Source organism: Symphalangus syndactylus, chromosome 13, assembly GCF_028878055.3.
Source record: "Symphalangus syndactylus isolate Jambi chromosome 13, NHGRI_mSymSyn1-v2.1_pri, whole genome shotgun sequence".
Classification (NCBI taxonomy): Eukaryota; Metazoa; Chordata; class Mammalia; order Primates; family Hylobatidae; genus Symphalangus; species Symphalangus syndactylus.
The window spans coordinates 34,768,596-34,785,112 of NC_072435.2; the positions used below are offsets into that span (position 1 = coordinate 34,768,596).

The window sequence follows — 16,517 nt, forward strand, 5'->3', positions numbered from 1 at the left end:
CAGCTGCCTTCTTTCTTCCTATCCAAGTAAGAAGGTGCTGTAGGAGTTCAATCTAAGAGCATTTGACAAATACTGCTGCGAATCTCACGATGACCCGAAGGAAACTTGGATTGGATTTCTGAATGTGCTAAGAAAGCGTGTGTGTGTGTGTGTGTGTGTGTGTGCGTTTAACCAGGATGAAGTGGCTGTTCCTGGGGTGCAGACCCTTCTTTGAATGGAGAAAGTCCATTGGTGTTAACTCATTGTGTTTTCGGTGGATATTTTCTCTTTCTATCTTTCCTTTTCTTCTTTCTTTCAGATATTTTCTCCTTCCTTCCTGCCTCCCACCCTCCCTCCATCACTTCCCTTCCTCCCTCCCTAAGTCCCTTCCCTCCCTGCCTCCCTCCGTCCCTCCCTCCGTCCCTCCGTCCCTTCCTGCCTCCCTCCCTCCATCCCTGCGTCTCTCCCTCGCTCCCTCCCTTTGTCCCTCCCTCCCTCCCTCCCTCTGTCCCTCCCTCCCTCCCTCCTTCCGCACTTCCTTTCTTCCTCCCTTCCCCTTCCCTGCTTCCTTACTTCCTTCCTTCCCTCCTCCCTCCCTTCCTTCCTTCCTTCCTTCCTTCCATCTGGGGTGTAAAAACAATTGGTGAATAGGAGAATTATGGAATAACTGCCTCAGACATTTATGCAGTTCTCATCTCATTCTGCACACACAGAAGACCGTCTTGGCCTCATCTCCTTGATTTTCAAAATGGACATTCTAAAATCCAGGAGACTGGATGTATCATTTCTAGGCCAAATCGTGAAAGAAAACGTGCAAGAGTTTCATGTGGTCTTCATCTCTGTGATCAGAATTGAGGAAGGCAGGAGTTTTAGATGGTGCATCACCAAGATCGTGGTGATTCCATTATCACTACCCTTGTAACCTGTGACCACCTGTAATCGTTATGAGATATCCAATCCGAGATAGGTGTTAATATTTACTGTATTAATATCTTGGGCTAGGAGTGATGGCTAATGCCTGTGATCCCAGTACTTTGGGAGGCAAAGGCAGGAGGCTGGCTTGAGCCCAAGGGCCCAGGAGGTAGAGACCAGCCAGGACAACGTAGCGAGTCCCCACCTCTACAAAAAATTTAAAAATCAGCCAAGTGTGGTGGTAAGTGCCTGTAGTCGCAGGTATTTCAGAAGGTGAAGTGGGAGGATCGCTTGAGCCTGGGATGTCAAGGCTGCAGAGAGCCGAGATCGTGCCACTCAACTTCAGCCTGGGCAACAGAGCAAGCCCGTGTCTCAAAAAGAAAAGGTTTTTTCCTTTAGGCTTAAATTTTAACCCTCAAACCTCCAATGTGAAGGTATTAGCAGGTGGGGCCATTGGGAGATGATGAGATTATGAAGGTGGAGCCCTCGTAGATGGGATTAGTGCCCTTCTGAAAGTGACAGAAGAGAGCTCGCCAGCACCTTCCATGAGAGGAGACAGGGAGGATATGACAGTCTCCAACCTGGAAGAGGGTCCTCACCAGACCCAGATAATGCTGGCACCCTCATCTTGGACTTCCAGCCTCCAGAACTGTGATAAACACATGTCCGTTCTTAAAAAGAAAATGTGTGGAAAGCAATGTTAATGTTCCCAATCGCTTTTAGTACATTCTTTCCTTAACTATATCTTAATACATAGTTGTGTTGAATGGCCTAGTTTGTAATGTTAGAATATTCATGTTAGTGAATTAATAAATACATCAGTAAAGAATACTGTCCAGGGTGGAATGGTCGTTCACCCCTGTAATCCCAGCACATTGGGAGGCCAAGGGGGCCAGTCATCTGAAGTCGGGAGTTCAAGATCAGCCTGACCAACATGGAGAAACCCTGACTCTACTAAAAATACAAATCAGCCTGTCATAGTGGCACGTGCCTTTAATCCCAGCTACTCGGGAGGCTGAGGCAGGAGAATCACTTGAACCTGGGAGGCAGAGGTTGTGGTGAGCTGAGATCGCGCCATTGCACTCCAGCCTGGGCAACAAAAGCTAAACTCTATCTCAAAAAATTAAAGAAAAAAAAAAAAGAATGCTGTTTGTTGACCATTTGATCGGCTAGTGTTGGTGCTTCCTGGTGGGCCAGGAGAGCCCTGCCCCACCCCCCACCCATTCCAGTAGACATGGCATAAGAGTGATTCTCACTTTTTCTCTAGCCTCTTTATTTATTGGCTGAAATGATTTTTTTTTATGTGTCTTACTAATGTTTCCATAGTACAAAATGAATTGACTTTTACAGTGACTCTTTTGGGGATTGTTACCCAGAATTTGTTTGAACTCCTAAAAAATGGAAGTATGCCGAGCACAATGGCACATGCCTGTAATCCCAGCACTCTGGGAGGTCGAGGCGGGCGGATCACCAGATGTCAGGAGTTGAAGAGCTGCTTGACCAATGTGGTGAAACCCCAACTCTACTGAAAATATAAAAATTAGCCAAGTATGGTGGGGTGCACCTGTAGACCCAGCTACTTGGGAGGCTGAGACACGAGAATTGCTTGAACCTGGGAGGCGGAAGTTGTAGTGAGATGAGCTGAGATGGTCCCATTGCACTCCAGCCTGGATGACAGAGGGAGATTGTGTCTCAAAAAAAAAAAGGGGGCAGCATATGAGATGTTGTGAGAGAGTTTCTATTTGTGACTCCCCTATAATAGTCCAAAGAGACCACCTCTGGGGATCTATTCACAAAAGACTCCTTAGAAGTGCAAACTCATGCATTTGAGAAACGCTGGGGGAAATCTGAAGATGACCTGTGGTGGGGGTATAAATGGACTCGTAGATGTCTTTTGTGATTGTTTGAGTGTGTGTGTGTGTGTGTGTGTGTGTGTGTGCTGTTATCTGTGGAGTGGCGGATGCTCTTTTGCCTGGAGAAAGCTCCTCTCAATCCACTTACTGTGGGCTCTACCATCTGTGCCTTGTACCCAACAGAAATAAAACAATTTGCTGTAGAAATGGAGTTTTATTTCATTTTACTTTATTTATTATTATAATTATTTTTAGAGCGGGTCTCACTCTGTCACTCAGGATGGAGTGCAATGGCACGATCTCAGATCACTGCAACCTCTGCTTCCTGGACTGAAGGCATCCTCCCTCCTCAGCCTCTGGAGTGGGGAGATCCCACACCTGCCTAGTTTTTGCATTGTGTCTAGATATGGGGTTTCCTCATGTTGCCCAGGCTGGTTTCCATCTCCTGGGCTCTAGTGATCAGCGCCCCTCAGCCTCCCGATGTGCTGGGTTTACAAGTGGGAAGTACTGGGCGTGGGCAGAAATGGAGATTTAGTTTTCTTTTTTTTTGAGACAGGGTCTTTCACTCTCGTCCAGGCTGGAGTGCAGTGGAGTGACCTCGGCTCACTGCAGGCTCTGCCTCCTGTCTTCACGCCATTCTCCTGCCTCGGCCTCCCGAGTAGCTGGGACTACGCGCGCCCGCCGCCACACCCAGCTGATTTTTTTGTATTTGTTTTTTCGTAGAGATGGGGTTTCGCTGTGTTAGCTAGGAAGGTCTCGATCTCCTGACCTCGTGATCCACCCGCCTCGGTCTCCGGAAGTGCTGGGATGACAGGCATCAGCCACCTCGCCCGGCCCAGAAATGGAGATTTTTGGGCAAACACATTAAAGCAAATAAACGCAAATAGACGAAAATCATTTTAACATTTTTATTTAACCCAAGAAATACAGATAGAATCAACAGCAATAGAATTTACATTGCAGTGATGAATAAGATACATGCTACAAGGCTTCATTATCTGATGCAAAATCTAGTATGTGTTTTACAGCAAACCTCAATTGGAAACTGAATGTCGATCACACAGGCTTGATGTGCGTGTCAATTTCATGAGAGTTACAATCTCGGGATAAGTCTCACATAGCCTAAGAGTCCAAACATACCTTCAAGTGTTCCAACAACTTATTCACTACTCATTCTTGGAACTGAATTTACAAACAAAAATCCCAGCCCATTCATTGCTGAATTGCATCCCATTGAAAGAATGGGTCACAGTTCCTGTTTCTAGTCACTGCTGAGTGACATTAAAGTGCCTTCCATGTTTTGGCGATGGTGAGGACAGGTGCTAGAAGCCTCTGCCCTCAACCTTGTCCACATGAGTTCTAATTTCTTTAGAACAACTATCTCAGGGTGGGAAAGATGGTTCCAAGAAGTGCCTATTGCATTGATTAGGAATCAATGAAACTCTTTCTCCCTGCGGGTTGTCCCATTTGGATTTCAACCGGCACTGTCAGAGCGTTCCACTTTCTCCACATGCTCTGCAGCGCTTGGGACGGTCAGGCATTGTCATGGTGGCTTCTCTAAGAGCTTCTCGGTTGTATTTCAAGGTGTATTTGACATACATTTCCCCGGGGAGGGATACTGAACACTTTCTGAAGTGTTTGTTTGCATCCTCTTTGAGGAAATGTCTGCTCAAGTCTCTTGCTGGGTTTTGAACAGAATCGTTTGTTTGTTCCATTGGAGTATTGACAAGTCTCCGTGTATTCTGGGTATGAGCAGTCCTTGCGTGTATAGATTTGCAAATATTTTGTGCCCCAATCTCAAGGTTGCTCTTTTATACAAATCAAGAGCATCTGAGGCAGAGCAAAGGTTCAGGTGAGAGGACGGAGCATTTCTCCACCTCTCCAGCTCGCGCAGCATCTCTCCTCCGAGGAGCAGAGACACCTGTGCAGGCAGACACCATGAAAACGCAGGCGTGCTTCATTCTGAACAGAGCATCTCTGATTGCCATCTGGTGCCTGAGGGTTCACGGCCCATCAGCCTGAGAAGAGACGTCTTCGGGCCTTGCACATTGGCCTCCATAGAACCTCGTGGCAGATTGTGGGCTCCGGACTGGGTGAGGGAGGTAGAGGTCTGAGGGCAGAGTTGGGCAGGGGCTCCAGGCCATGGAGATCCAAGTTGAATTCTTCAGGCAGAGCCTGTCTCCAGGGCCTAGGCTTGGGCATTTGGGACGAGCCCTGGGGCACAGCGGCTCTGTAGCAAGGTTTGAGGTAGAGGACACGCCGGGAAGAAGGGCCGATTCCATGCACAAGGTTTGACGGGGGTCCCATCACGGGCAGGAAGCCTTGGGGAGCCTCACTCTCTTTTACTGAAGGCGCCACGCACACATTCTCTGCTCTCTGGGCTCTCACAGATCCATTTTCAATGTCAATCTCCCAGACAGTCTCTGTGCTCGTGAACAGGAGCCAGCGGGCATGGGCAGGGTACAAGAGATCCTTCAAGGACATCAGGACTTGCTCAGGGACCACCAGGAGGAGCACACTGACGAGGCTGAGTCGCAGGGCTCCCTGTGGGTCCAGCAGCAAGACCTCCTCTCCCAGCCGCAGGTGCAGGAGCATTCCTGGTTCCAGGACCACGATGATCAGCTTCCTGTGGGGAAGCTGTGGGCCCTGGGGGAGAAAAGCCATGGGTCAGTCATTGTCCTCTGAGGGGGGGCTCAAACAGGGACAGACCAAGGCAGGAGAGCTGTCGGTAACTTCCCCAGGCATAAATTAAACCCTGCAGGGACACCCAGAATTTGCACTTTCATTGACGCCCCTTGGGAGGGTCATTTCCTGGAAGTCCCCTAGGGCCTGGAGCTCAGGCAGACCTGTCTCACCCGCGCCCACCTAGATGGAGCGACCTTACCTGGGGCAGCTCCAGGGGCTGCTGTGCAGGGTGGTGGGGACCTGGCTGTACTGGAGCTGGTTCTACACCTGTGGAGAGAGCAGAGTGTGCAGGTGAAAGCCCTTGTCATGCAGGATGCCCTTGAGGGTTAAAGGTGCCACCGTGAGAAAGACCAAATGCAGAAGAAGCCAGGTACAGGACACCCGCCCACGGAGCTGCAGGAGGAAGCTCCCGACACTCTGGACAGCACAGCTGCTCATCTCATGATGTGATGGGACACAGGCTTCCTAGCAGGAGACTCAGGATGAAAAAGAGAAGATGCCTCACCTGGCTGAGGACCCAGCTCCTCCACTTTCTGGCGTTTTGGGGCATTCGATTGCGTGCTGCTGGAGCTGTAGGACAGAGAGACACAGTCAGATTTCGGGCAGTTACCTGACGTCCAATTCCCCGAATCCCCACGAATTCACTCCACTTCCCTGCCTTTCATTCAAGGTCACGGACTCGTCATCCACTTCCTGTGAGACCTGCTCCCAATCTGTCCTAACTCCCAGCTGTTCTTGTTCTCACCCCATCTACCTGAGCTTCCCTGGGTGAAGAAAAGGCAGGGAAGGAGGGTCGGTGCCCGCAGGGAGCAGTTTACCCTTTCAGGAGCTCACGCAGGCGAGAGTTAGAAACCTCTCCTTGGGTGTGAGGACCTGGAGAAAGACGTTGAGATGCCGGAAATGTGGCACCTCTGTCTGTAGAGGTAACATAGGAACGGGGTCTTAGGATTCCAAGAAAGGCAAGAAGAGAGGAAGGAATTTGTCAGACATGATGGCACACGCCTATAATCCCAGCACTTTGGGAGGCCGAGGTAGGAGGATTGCTTGAGTCCAGGAGTTTGAGAGCAGCCTGGGCAACATGGTGAAACCTAGTCTCTACTAAAAATACAAAACATTAGTGGGGCACGGTGGTGCACGCCTGTGGTCTCACCTACTCAGGAGGCTCAGGCGGGAGGATGGCCTGAGACTCAGAGGTGGAGCCTGCAGTCAGCTAAAACCGCGCCACTGCACTCCAGTGTGGACCATCGGAGTGAGACGCTGTCTCAATAAAATAAATCAGTAAATAATACAAATATAAAAATTAAAAATTAAAAAAGGGGGAAACTGCTCTTTCTTTTTTTCCTCAGTAGATCATGAACTCCTGACATCAGGTCCTACAATCTCCCTTCTTGCAGACCACAGAGCCCATTCCCTGTGGAGCTGGTTGGGTGGATTGAAAGTGGGGCTGCCCTGAGATATGTGTGTGGTTGGGTTGTAGAAGCCTTCCCAGCACCTTGTGATGACTTAGGGGCAACTCACTTCCCTCTTGCCCCAAATTCAAAACACCCAATCTCATGGCAGGTTCATGCGTCTCCTTTCCCTTCCCCTCTCTCTCCAACACACACCCACACACCCCACAGGCAGGTCACCCTGCAGGTGTCCCCAGCACATAGCAAAGCTCACCCGCTCTCTCCCGCGTGTTCGCTCTTGGATTCCGTGCAGGAATCACTGGGGCTTCTTGGGCGCCGGGAACCTTTCATGGTGAAAACTTCCAGGGTTCTCCAAGTCAGCCAATGCCAGTGTTTGTCTGTGTCCTGCAAAGATTTCTTTTTGGTTTCTGGATCCTTTACTTAATTTGAGAGAGCGGTGTCAGCCCCAAAGCTGCTCCCGAAGACTTGCGCTGTGGAGCGACGGGGCCGTGGCCAGCCAGCGGCAGGTGCATCAGGCTCTGACAACTGAGCTCTTGGGGGAATCCTTTATACTGTCAACAGGGTGTGGAGCCAGGGGATTTGTCAGCAGGAACTGATGTGATTGGCTGTTCCCGGTATGACAATGGGAGGGGCCCTCAAGGAGGATTTAGCCATAGCTCAATCGATAGATGACCAATCAACAGAAGCTGCCTAATCCCATCAACAGGCGACCTGTTTCCTGCCCCCTCCCAACCTCTAGGTCTTGCCTAATAATGATAGACACTTGCTGTAATACCCAATTCATCTATCGCTCAAAGAGATTTTAATGTGTGCCTTTTATATTTTCATGCAATAAAAACATGTTAACTTTCACAGTGGCTGTCCTGGGGCATGTGATGTATATGAAATGAAGTGTCAAGGGAACAGAAGCGGAAGGAAATTCACAAGCATCTCCGAGCGACTCTCCTTGAATTCCTGCCATTTTTTCTAAATCAGCTGCCTTCTTTCTTCCTATCCAAGTAAGAAGGTGCTGTAGGAGTTCAATCTAAGAGCATTTGACAAATACTGCTGCGAATCTCACGATGACCCGAAGGAAACTTGGATTGGATTTCTGAATGTGCTAAGAAAGCGTGTGTGTGTGTGTGTGTGTGTGTGTGCGTTTAACCAGGATGAAGTGGCTGTTCCTGGGGTGCAGACCCTTCTTTGAATGGAGAAAGTCCATTGGTGTTAACTCATTGTGTTTTCGGTGGATATTTTCTCTTTCTATCTTTCCTTTTCTTCTTTCTTTCAGATATTTTCTCCTTCCTTCCTGCCTCCCACCCTCCCTCCATCACTTCCCTTCCTCCCTCCCTAAGTCCCTTCCCTCCCTGCCTCCCTCCGTCCCTCCCTCCGTCCCTCCGTCCCTTCCTGCCTCCCTCCCTCCATCCCTGCGTCTCTCCCTCGCTCCCTCCCTTTGTCCCTCCCTCCCTCCCTCCCTCTGTCCCTCCCTCCCTCCCTCCTTCCGCACTTCCTTTCTTCCTCCCTTCCCCTTCCCTGCTTCCTTACTTCCTTCCTTCCCTCCTCCCTCCCTTCCTTCCTTCCTTCCTTCCTTCCATCTGGGGTGTAAAAACAATTGGTGAATAGGAGAATTATGGAATAACTGCCTCAGACATTTATGCAGTTCTCATCTCATTCTGCACACACAGAAGACCGTCTTGGCCTCATCTCCTTGATTTTCAAAATGGACATTCTAAAATCCAGGAGACTGGATGTATCATTTCTAGGCCAAATCGTGAAAGAAAACGTGCAAGAGTTTCATGTGGTCTTCATCTCTGTGATCAGAATTGAGGAAGGCAGGAGTTTTAGATGGTGCATCACCAAGATCGTGGTGATTCCATTATCACTACCCTTGTAACCTGTGACCACCTGTAATCGTTATGAGATATCCAATCCGAGATAGGTGTTAATATTTACTGTATTAATATCTTGGGCTAGGAGTGATGGCTAATGCCTGTGATCCCAGTACTTTGGGAGGCAAAGGCAGGAGGCTGGCTTGAGCCCAAGGGCCCAGGAGGTAGAGACCAGCCAGGACAACGTAGCGAGTCCCCACCTCTACAAAAAATTTAAAAATCAGCCAAGTGTGGTGGTAAGTGCCTGTAGTCGCAGGTATTTCAGAAGGTGAAGTGGGAGGATCGCTTGAGCCTGGGATGTCAAGGCTGCAGAGAGCCGAGATCGTGCCACTCAACTTCAGCCTGGGCAACAGAGCAAGCCCGTGTCTCAAAAAGAAAAGGTTTTTTCCTTTAGGCTTAAATTTTAACCCTCAAACCTCCAATGTGAAGGTATTAGCAGGTGGGGCCATTGGGAGATGATGAGATTATGAAGGTGGAGCCCTCGTAGATGGGATTAGTGCCCTTCTGAAAGTGACAGAAGAGAGCTCGCCAGCACCTTCCATGAGAGGAGACAGGGAGGATATGACAGTCTCCAACCTGGAAGAGGGTCCTCACCAGACCCAGATAATGCTGGCACCCTCATCTTGGACTTCCAGCCTCCAGAACTGTGATAAACACATGTCCGTTCTTAAAAAGAAAATGTGTGGAAAGCAATGTTAATGTTCCCAATCGCTTTTAGTACATTCTTTCCTTAACTATATCTTAATACATAGTTGTGTTGAATGGCCTAGTTTGTAATGTTAGAATATTCATGTTAGTGAATTAATAAATACATCAGTAAAGAATACTGTCCAGGGTGGAATGGTCGTTCACCCCTGTAATCCCAGCACATTGGGAGGCCAAGGGGGCCAGTCATCTGAAGTCGGGAGTTCAAGATCAGCCTGACCAACATGGAGAAACCCTGACTCTACTAAAAATACAAATCAGCCTGTCATAGTGGCACGTGCCTTTAATCCCAGCTACTCGGGAGGCTGAGGCAGGAGAATCACTTGAACCTGGGAGGCAGAGGTTGTGGTGAGCTGAGATCGCGCCATTGCACTCCAGCCTGGGCAACAAAAGCTAAACTCTATCTCAAAAAATTAAAGAAAAAAAAAAAAGAATGCTGTTTGTTGACCATTTGATCGGCTAGTGTTGGTGCTTCCTGGTGGGCCAGGAGAGCCCTGCCCCACCCCCCACCCATTCCAGTAGACATGGCATAAGAGTGATTCTCACTTTTTCTCTAGCCTCTTTATTTATTGGCTGAAATGATTTTTTTTTATGTGTCTTACTAATGTTTCCATAGTACAAAATGAATTGACTTTTACAGTGACTCTTTTGGGGATTGTTACCCAGAATTTGTTTGAACTCCTAAAAAATGGAAGTATGCCGAGCACAATGGCACATGCCTGTAATCCCAGCACTCTGGGAGGTCGAGGCGGGCGGATCACCAGATGTCAGGAGTTGAAGAGCTGCTTGACCAATGTGGTGAAACCCCAACTCTACTGAAAATATAAAAATTAGCCAAGTATGGTGGGGTGCACCTGTAGACCCAGCTACTTGGGAGGCTGAGACACGAGAATTGCTTGAACCTGGGAGGCGGAAGTTGTAGTGAGATGAGCTGAGATGGTCCCATTGCACTCCAGCCTGGATGACAGAGGGAGATTGTGTCTCAAAAAAAAAAAGGGGGCAGCATATGAGATGTTGTGAGAGAGTTTCTATTTGTGACTCCCCTATAATAGTCCAAAGAGACCACCTCTGGGGATCTATTCACAAAAGACTCCTTAGAAGTGCAAACTCATGCATTTGAGAAACGCTGGGGGAAATCTGAAGATGACCTGTGGTGGGGGTATAAATGGACTCGTAGATGTCTTTTGTGATTGTTTGAGTGTGTGTGTGTGTGTGTGTGTGTGTGTGTGTGCTGTTATCTGTGGAGTGGCGGATGCTCTTTTGCCTGGAGAAAGCTCCTCTCAATCCACTTACTGTGGGCTCTACCATCTGTGCCTTGTACCCAACAGAAATAAAACAATTTGCTGTAGAAATGGAGTTTTATTTCATTTTACTTTATTTATTATTATAATTATTTTTAGAGCGGGTCTCACTCTGTCACTCAGGATGGAGTGCAATGGCACGATCTCAGATCACTGCAACCTCTGCTTCCTGGACTGAAGGCATCCTCCCTCCTCAGCCTCTGGAGTGGGGAGATCCCACACCTGCCTAGTTTTTGCATTGTGTCTAGATATGGGGTTTCCTCATGTTGCCCAGGCTGGTTTCCATCTCCTGGGCTCTAGTGATCAGCGCCCCTCAGCCTCCCGATGTGCTGGGTTTACAAGTGGGAAGTACTGGGCGTGGGCAGAAATGGAGATTTAGTTTTCTTTTTTTTTGAGACAGGGTCTTTCACTCTCGTCCAGGCTGGAGTGCAGTGGAGTGACCTCGGCTCACTGCAGGCTCTGCCTCCTGTCTTCACGCCATTCTCCTGCCTCGGCCTCCCGAGTAGCTGGGACTACGCGCGCCCGCCGCCACACCCAGCTGATTTTTTTGTATTTGTTTTTTCGTAGAGATGGGGTTTCGCTGTGTTAGCTAGGAAGGTCTCGATCTCCTGACCTCGTGATCCACCCGCCTCGGTCTCCGGAAGTGCTGGGATGACAGGCATCAGCCACCTCGCCCGGCCCAGAAATGGAGATTTTTGGGCAAACACATTAAAGCAAATAAACGCAAATAGACGAAAATCATTTTAACATTTTTATTTAACCCAAGAAATACAGATAGAATCAACAGCAATAGAATTTACATTGCAGTGATGAATAAGATACATGCTACAAGGCTTCATTATCTGATGCAAAATCTAGTATGTGTTTTACAGCAAACCTCAATTGGAAACTGAATGTCGATCACACAGGCTTGATGTGCGTGTCAATTTCATGAGAGTTACAATCTCGGGATAAGTCTCACATAGCCTAAGAGTCCAAACATACCTTCAAGTGTTCCAACAACTTATTCACTACTCATTCTTGGAACTGAATTTACAAACAAAAATCCCAGCCCATTCATTGCTGAATTGCATCCCATTGAAAGAATGGGTCACAGTTCCTGTTTCTAGTCACTGCTGAGTGACATTAAAGTGCCTTCCATGTTTTGGCGATGGTGAGGACAGGTGCTAGAAGCCTCTGCCCTCAACCTTGTCCACATGAGTTCTAATTTCTTTAGAACAACTATCTCAGGGTGGGAAAGATGGTTCCAAGAAGTGCCTATTGCATTGATTAGGAATCAATGAAACTCTTTCTCCCTGCGGGTTGTCCCATTTGGATTTCAACCGGCACTGTCAGAGCGTTCCACTTTCTCCACATGCTCTGCAGCGCTTGGGACGGTCAGGCATTGTCATGGTGGCTTCTCTAAGAGCTTCTCGGTTGTATTTCAAGGTGTATTTGACATACATTTCCCCGGGGAGGGATACTGAACACTTTCTGAAGTGTTTGTTTGCATCCTCTTTGAGGAAATGTCTGCTCAAGTCTCTTGCTGGGTTTTGAACAGAATCGTTTGTTTGTTCCATTGGAGTATTGACAAGTCTCCGTGTATTCTGGGTATGAGCAGTCCTTGCGTGTATAGATTTGCAAATATTTTGTGCCCCAATCTCAAGGTTGCTCTTTTATACAAATCAAGAGCATCTGAGGCAGAGCAAAGGTTCAGGTGAGAGGACGGAGCATTTCTCCACCTCTCCAGCTCGCGCAGCATCTCTCCTCCGAGGAGCAGAGACACCTGTGCAGGCAGACACCATGAAAACGCAGGCGTGCTTCATTCTGAACAGAGCATCTCTGATTGCCATCTGGTGCCTGAGGGTTCACGGCCCATCAGCCTGAGAAGAGACGTCTTCGGGCCTTGCACATTGGCCTCCATAGAACCTCGTGGCAGATTGTGGGCTCCGGACTGGGTGAGGGAGGTAGAGGTCTGAGGGCAGAGTTGGGCAGGGGCTCCAGGCCATGGAGATCCAAGTTGAATTCTTCAGGCAGAGCCTGTCTCCAGGGCCTAGGCTTGGGCATTTGGGACGAGCCCTGGGGCACAGCGGCTCTGTAGCAAGGTTTGAGGTAGAGGACACGCCGGGAAGAAGGGCCGATTCCATGCACAAGGTTTGACGGGGGTCCCATCACGGGCAGGAAGCCTTGGGGAGCCTCACTCTCTTTTACTGAAGGCGCCACGCACACATTCTCTGCTCTCTGGGCTCTCACAGATCCATTTTCAATGTCAATCTCCCAGACAGTCTCTGTGCTCGTGAACAGGAGCCAGCGGGCATGGGCAGGGTACAAGAGATCCTTCAAGGACATCAGGACTTGCTCAGGGACCACCAGGAGGAGCACACTGACGAGGCTGAGTCGCAGGGCTCCCTGTGGGTCCAGCAGCAAGACCTCCTCTCCCAGCCGCAGGTGCAGGAGCATTCCTGGTTCCAGGACCACGATGATCAGCTTCCTGTGGGGAAGCTGTGGGCCCTGGGGGAGAAAAGCCATGGGTCAGTCATTGTCCTCTGAGGGGGGGCTCAAACAGGGACAGACCAAGGCAGGAGAGCTGTCGGTAACTTCCCCAGGCATAAATTAAACCCTGCAGGGACACCCAGAATTTGCACTTTCATTGACGCCCCTTGGGAGGGTCATTTCCTGGAAGTCCCCTAGGGCCTGGAGCTCAGGCAGACCTGTCTCACCCGCGCCCACCTAGATGGAGCGACCTTACCTGGGGCAGCTCCAGGGGCTGCTGTGCAGGGTGGTGGGGACCTGGCTGTACTGGAGCTGGTTCTACACCTGTGGAGAGAGCAGAGTGTGCAGGTGAAAGCCCTTGTCATGCAGGATGCCCTTGAGGGTTAAAGGTGCCACCGTGAGAAAGACCAAATGCAGAAGAAGCCAGGTACAGGACACCCGCCCACGGAGCTGCAGGAGGAAGCTCCCGACACTCTGGACAGCACAGCTGCTCATCTCATGATGTGATGGGACACAGGCTTCCTAGCAGGAGACTCAGGATGAAAAAGAGAAGATGCCTCACCTGGCTGAGGACCCAGCTCCTCCACTTTCTGGCGTTTTGGGGCATTCGATTGCGTGCTGCTGGAGCTGTAGGACAGAGAGACACAGTCAGATTTCGGGCAGTTACCTGACGTCCAATTCCCCGAATCCCCACGAATTCACTCCACTTCCCTGCCTTTCATTCAAGGTCACGGACTCGTCATCCACTTCCTGTGAGACCTGCTCCCAATCTGTCCTAACTCCCAGCTGTTCTTGTTCTCACCCCATCTACCTGAGCTTCCCTGGGTGAAGAAAAGGCAGGGAAGGAGGGTCGGTGCCCGCAGGGAGCAGTTTACCCTTTCAGGAGCTCACGCAGGCGAGAGTTAGAAACCTCTCCTTGGGTGTGAGGACCTGGAGAAAGACGTTGAGATGCCGGAAATGTGGCACCTCTGTCTGTAGAGGTAACATAGGAACGGGGTCTTAGGATTCCAAGAAAAGCAAGAAGAGAGGAAGGAATTTGTCAGACATGATGGCACACGCCTATAATCCCAGCACTTTGGGAGGCCGAGGTAGGAGGATTGCTTGAGTCCAGGAGTTTGAGAGCAGCCTGGGCAACATGGTGAAACCTAGTCTCTACTAAAAATACAAAACATTAGTGGGGCACGGTGGTGCACGCCTGTGGTCTCACCTACTCAGGAGGCTCAGGCGGGAGGATGGCCTGAGACTCAGAGGTGGAGCCTGCAGTCAGCTAAAACCGCGCCACTGCACTCCAGTGTGGACCATCGGAGTGAGACGCTGTCTCAATAAAATAAATCAGTAAATAATACAAATATAAAAATTAAAAATTAAAAAAGGGGGAAACTGCTCTTTCTTTTTTTCCTCAGTAGATCATGAACTCCTGACATCAGGTCCTACAATCTCCCTTCTTGCAGACCACAGAGCCCATTCCCTGTGGAGCTGGTTGGGTGGATTGAAAGTGGGGCTGCCCTGAGATATGTGTGTGGTTGGGTTGTAGAAGCCTTCCCAGCACCTTGTGATGACTTAGGGGCAACTCACTTCCCTCTTGCCCCAAATTCAAAACACCCAATCTCATGGCAGGTTCATGCGTCTCCTTTCCCTTCCCCTCTCTCTCCAACACACACCCACACACCCCACAGGCAGGTCACCCTGCAGGTGTCCCCAGCACATAGCAAAGCTCACCCGCTCTCTCCCGCGTGTTCGCTCTTGGATTCCGTGCAGGAATCACTGGGGCTTCTTGGGCGCCGGGAACCTTTCATGGTGAAAACTTCCAGGGTTCTCCAAGTCAGCCAATGCCAGTGTTTGTCTGTGTCCTGCAAAGATTTCTTTTTGGTTTCTGGATCCTTTACTTAATTTGAGAGAGCGGTGTCAGCCCCAAAGCTGCTCCCGAAGACTTGCGCTGTGGAGCGACGGGGCCGTGGCCAGCCAGCGGCAGGTGCATCAGGCTCTGACAACTGAGCTCTTGGGGGAATCCTTTATACTGTCAACAGGGTGTGGAGCCAGGGGATTTGTCAGCAGGAACTGATGTGATTGGCTGTTCCCGGTATGACAATGGGAGGGGCCCTCAAGGAGGATTTAGCCATAGCTCAATCGATAGATGACCAATCAACAGAAGCTGCCTAATCCCATCAACAGGCGACCTGTTTCCTGCCCCCTCCCAACCTCTAGGTCTTGCCTAATAATGATAGACACTTGCTGTAATACCCAATTCATCTATCGCTCAAAGAGATTTTAATGTGTGCCTTTTATATTTTCATGCAATAAAAACCTGTTAACTTTCACAGTGGCTGTCCTGGGGCATGTGATGTATATGAAATGAAGTGTCAAGGGAACAGAAGCGGAAGGAAATTCACAAGCATCTCCGAGCGACTCTCCTTGAATTCCTGCCATTTTTTCTAAATCAGCTGCCTTCTTTCTTCCTATCCAAGTAAGAAGGTGCTGTAGGAGTTCAATCTAAGAGCATTTGACAAATACTGCTGCGAATCTCACGATGACCCGAAGGAAACTTGGATTGGATTTCTGAATGTGCTAAGAAAGCGTGTGTGTGTGTGTGTGTGTGTGTGTGCGTTTAACCAGGATGAAGTGGCTGTTCCTGGGGTGCAGACCCTTCTTTGAATGGAGAAAGTCCATTGGTGTTAACTCATTGTGTTTTCGGTGGATATTTTCTCTTTCTATCTTTCCTTTTCTTCTTTCTTTCAGATATTTTCTCCTTCCTTCCTGCCTCCCACCCTCCCTCCATCACTTCCCTTCCTCCCTCCCTAAGTCCCTTCCCTCCCTGCCTCCCTCCGTCCCTCCCTCCGTCCCTCCGTCCCTTCCTGCCTCCCTCCCTCCATCCCTGCGTCTCTCCCTCGCTCCCTCCCTTTGTCCCTCCCTCCCTCCCTCCCTCTGTCCCTCCCTCCCTCCCTCCTTCCGCACTTCCTTTCTTCCTCCCTTCCCCTTCCCTGCTTCCTTACTTCCTTCCTTCCCTCCTCCCTCCCTTCCTTCCTTCCTTCCTTCCTTCCTTCCATCTGGGGTGTAAAAACAATTGGTGAATAGGAGAATTATGGAATAACTGCCTCAGACATTTATGCAGTTCTCATCTCATTCTGCACACACAGAAGACCGTCTTGGCCTCATCTCCTTGATTTTCAAAATGGACATTCTAAAATCCAGGAGACTGGATGTATCATTTCTAGGCCAAATCGTGAAAGAAAACGTGCAAGAGTTTCATGTGGTCTTCATCTCTGTGATCAGAATTGAGGAAGGCAGGAGTTTTAGATGGTGCATCACCAAGATCGTGGTGATTCCATTATCACT

At 49.5% G+C, this 16,517-nt stretch overlaps 2 protein-coding genes across 2 annotated transcripts; both read right to left on the reverse strand.

The window, feature by feature from the left end:
* Positions 1–3,638: 3,638 nt before the first annotated feature.
* Positions 3,639–7,361, reverse strand: LOC134732104 (proline-rich protein 23D1-like). The gene is made up of 4 exons (XM_063614839.1): positions 7,092–7,361; positions 5,935–5,999; positions 5,629–5,696; positions 3,639–5,390 (listed from the first exon to the last, which is right to left on the reverse strand). The coding sequence occupies exons 1-4, from the start codon at positions 7,166–7,168 to the stop codon at positions 4,758–4,760; spliced, it is 843 nt and encodes a 280-aa protein (XP_063470909.1). The 5' UTR covers positions 7,169–7,361; the 3' UTR covers positions 3,639–4,757.
* A 4,089-nt stretch (positions 7,362–11,450) lies between these two features.
* Positions 11,451–15,173, reverse strand: LOC134732105 (proline-rich protein 23D1-like). Its single transcript, XM_063614840.1, has 4 exons — positions 14,904–15,173; positions 13,747–13,811; positions 13,441–13,508; positions 11,451–13,202 (listed from the first exon to the last, which is right to left on the reverse strand). The coding sequence occupies exons 1-4, from the start codon at positions 14,978–14,980 to the stop codon at positions 12,570–12,572; spliced, it is 843 nt and encodes a 280-aa protein (XP_063470910.1). The 5' UTR covers positions 14,981–15,173; the 3' UTR covers positions 11,451–12,569.
* Between the last annotated feature and the right edge of the window lie 1,344 nt (positions 15,174–16,517).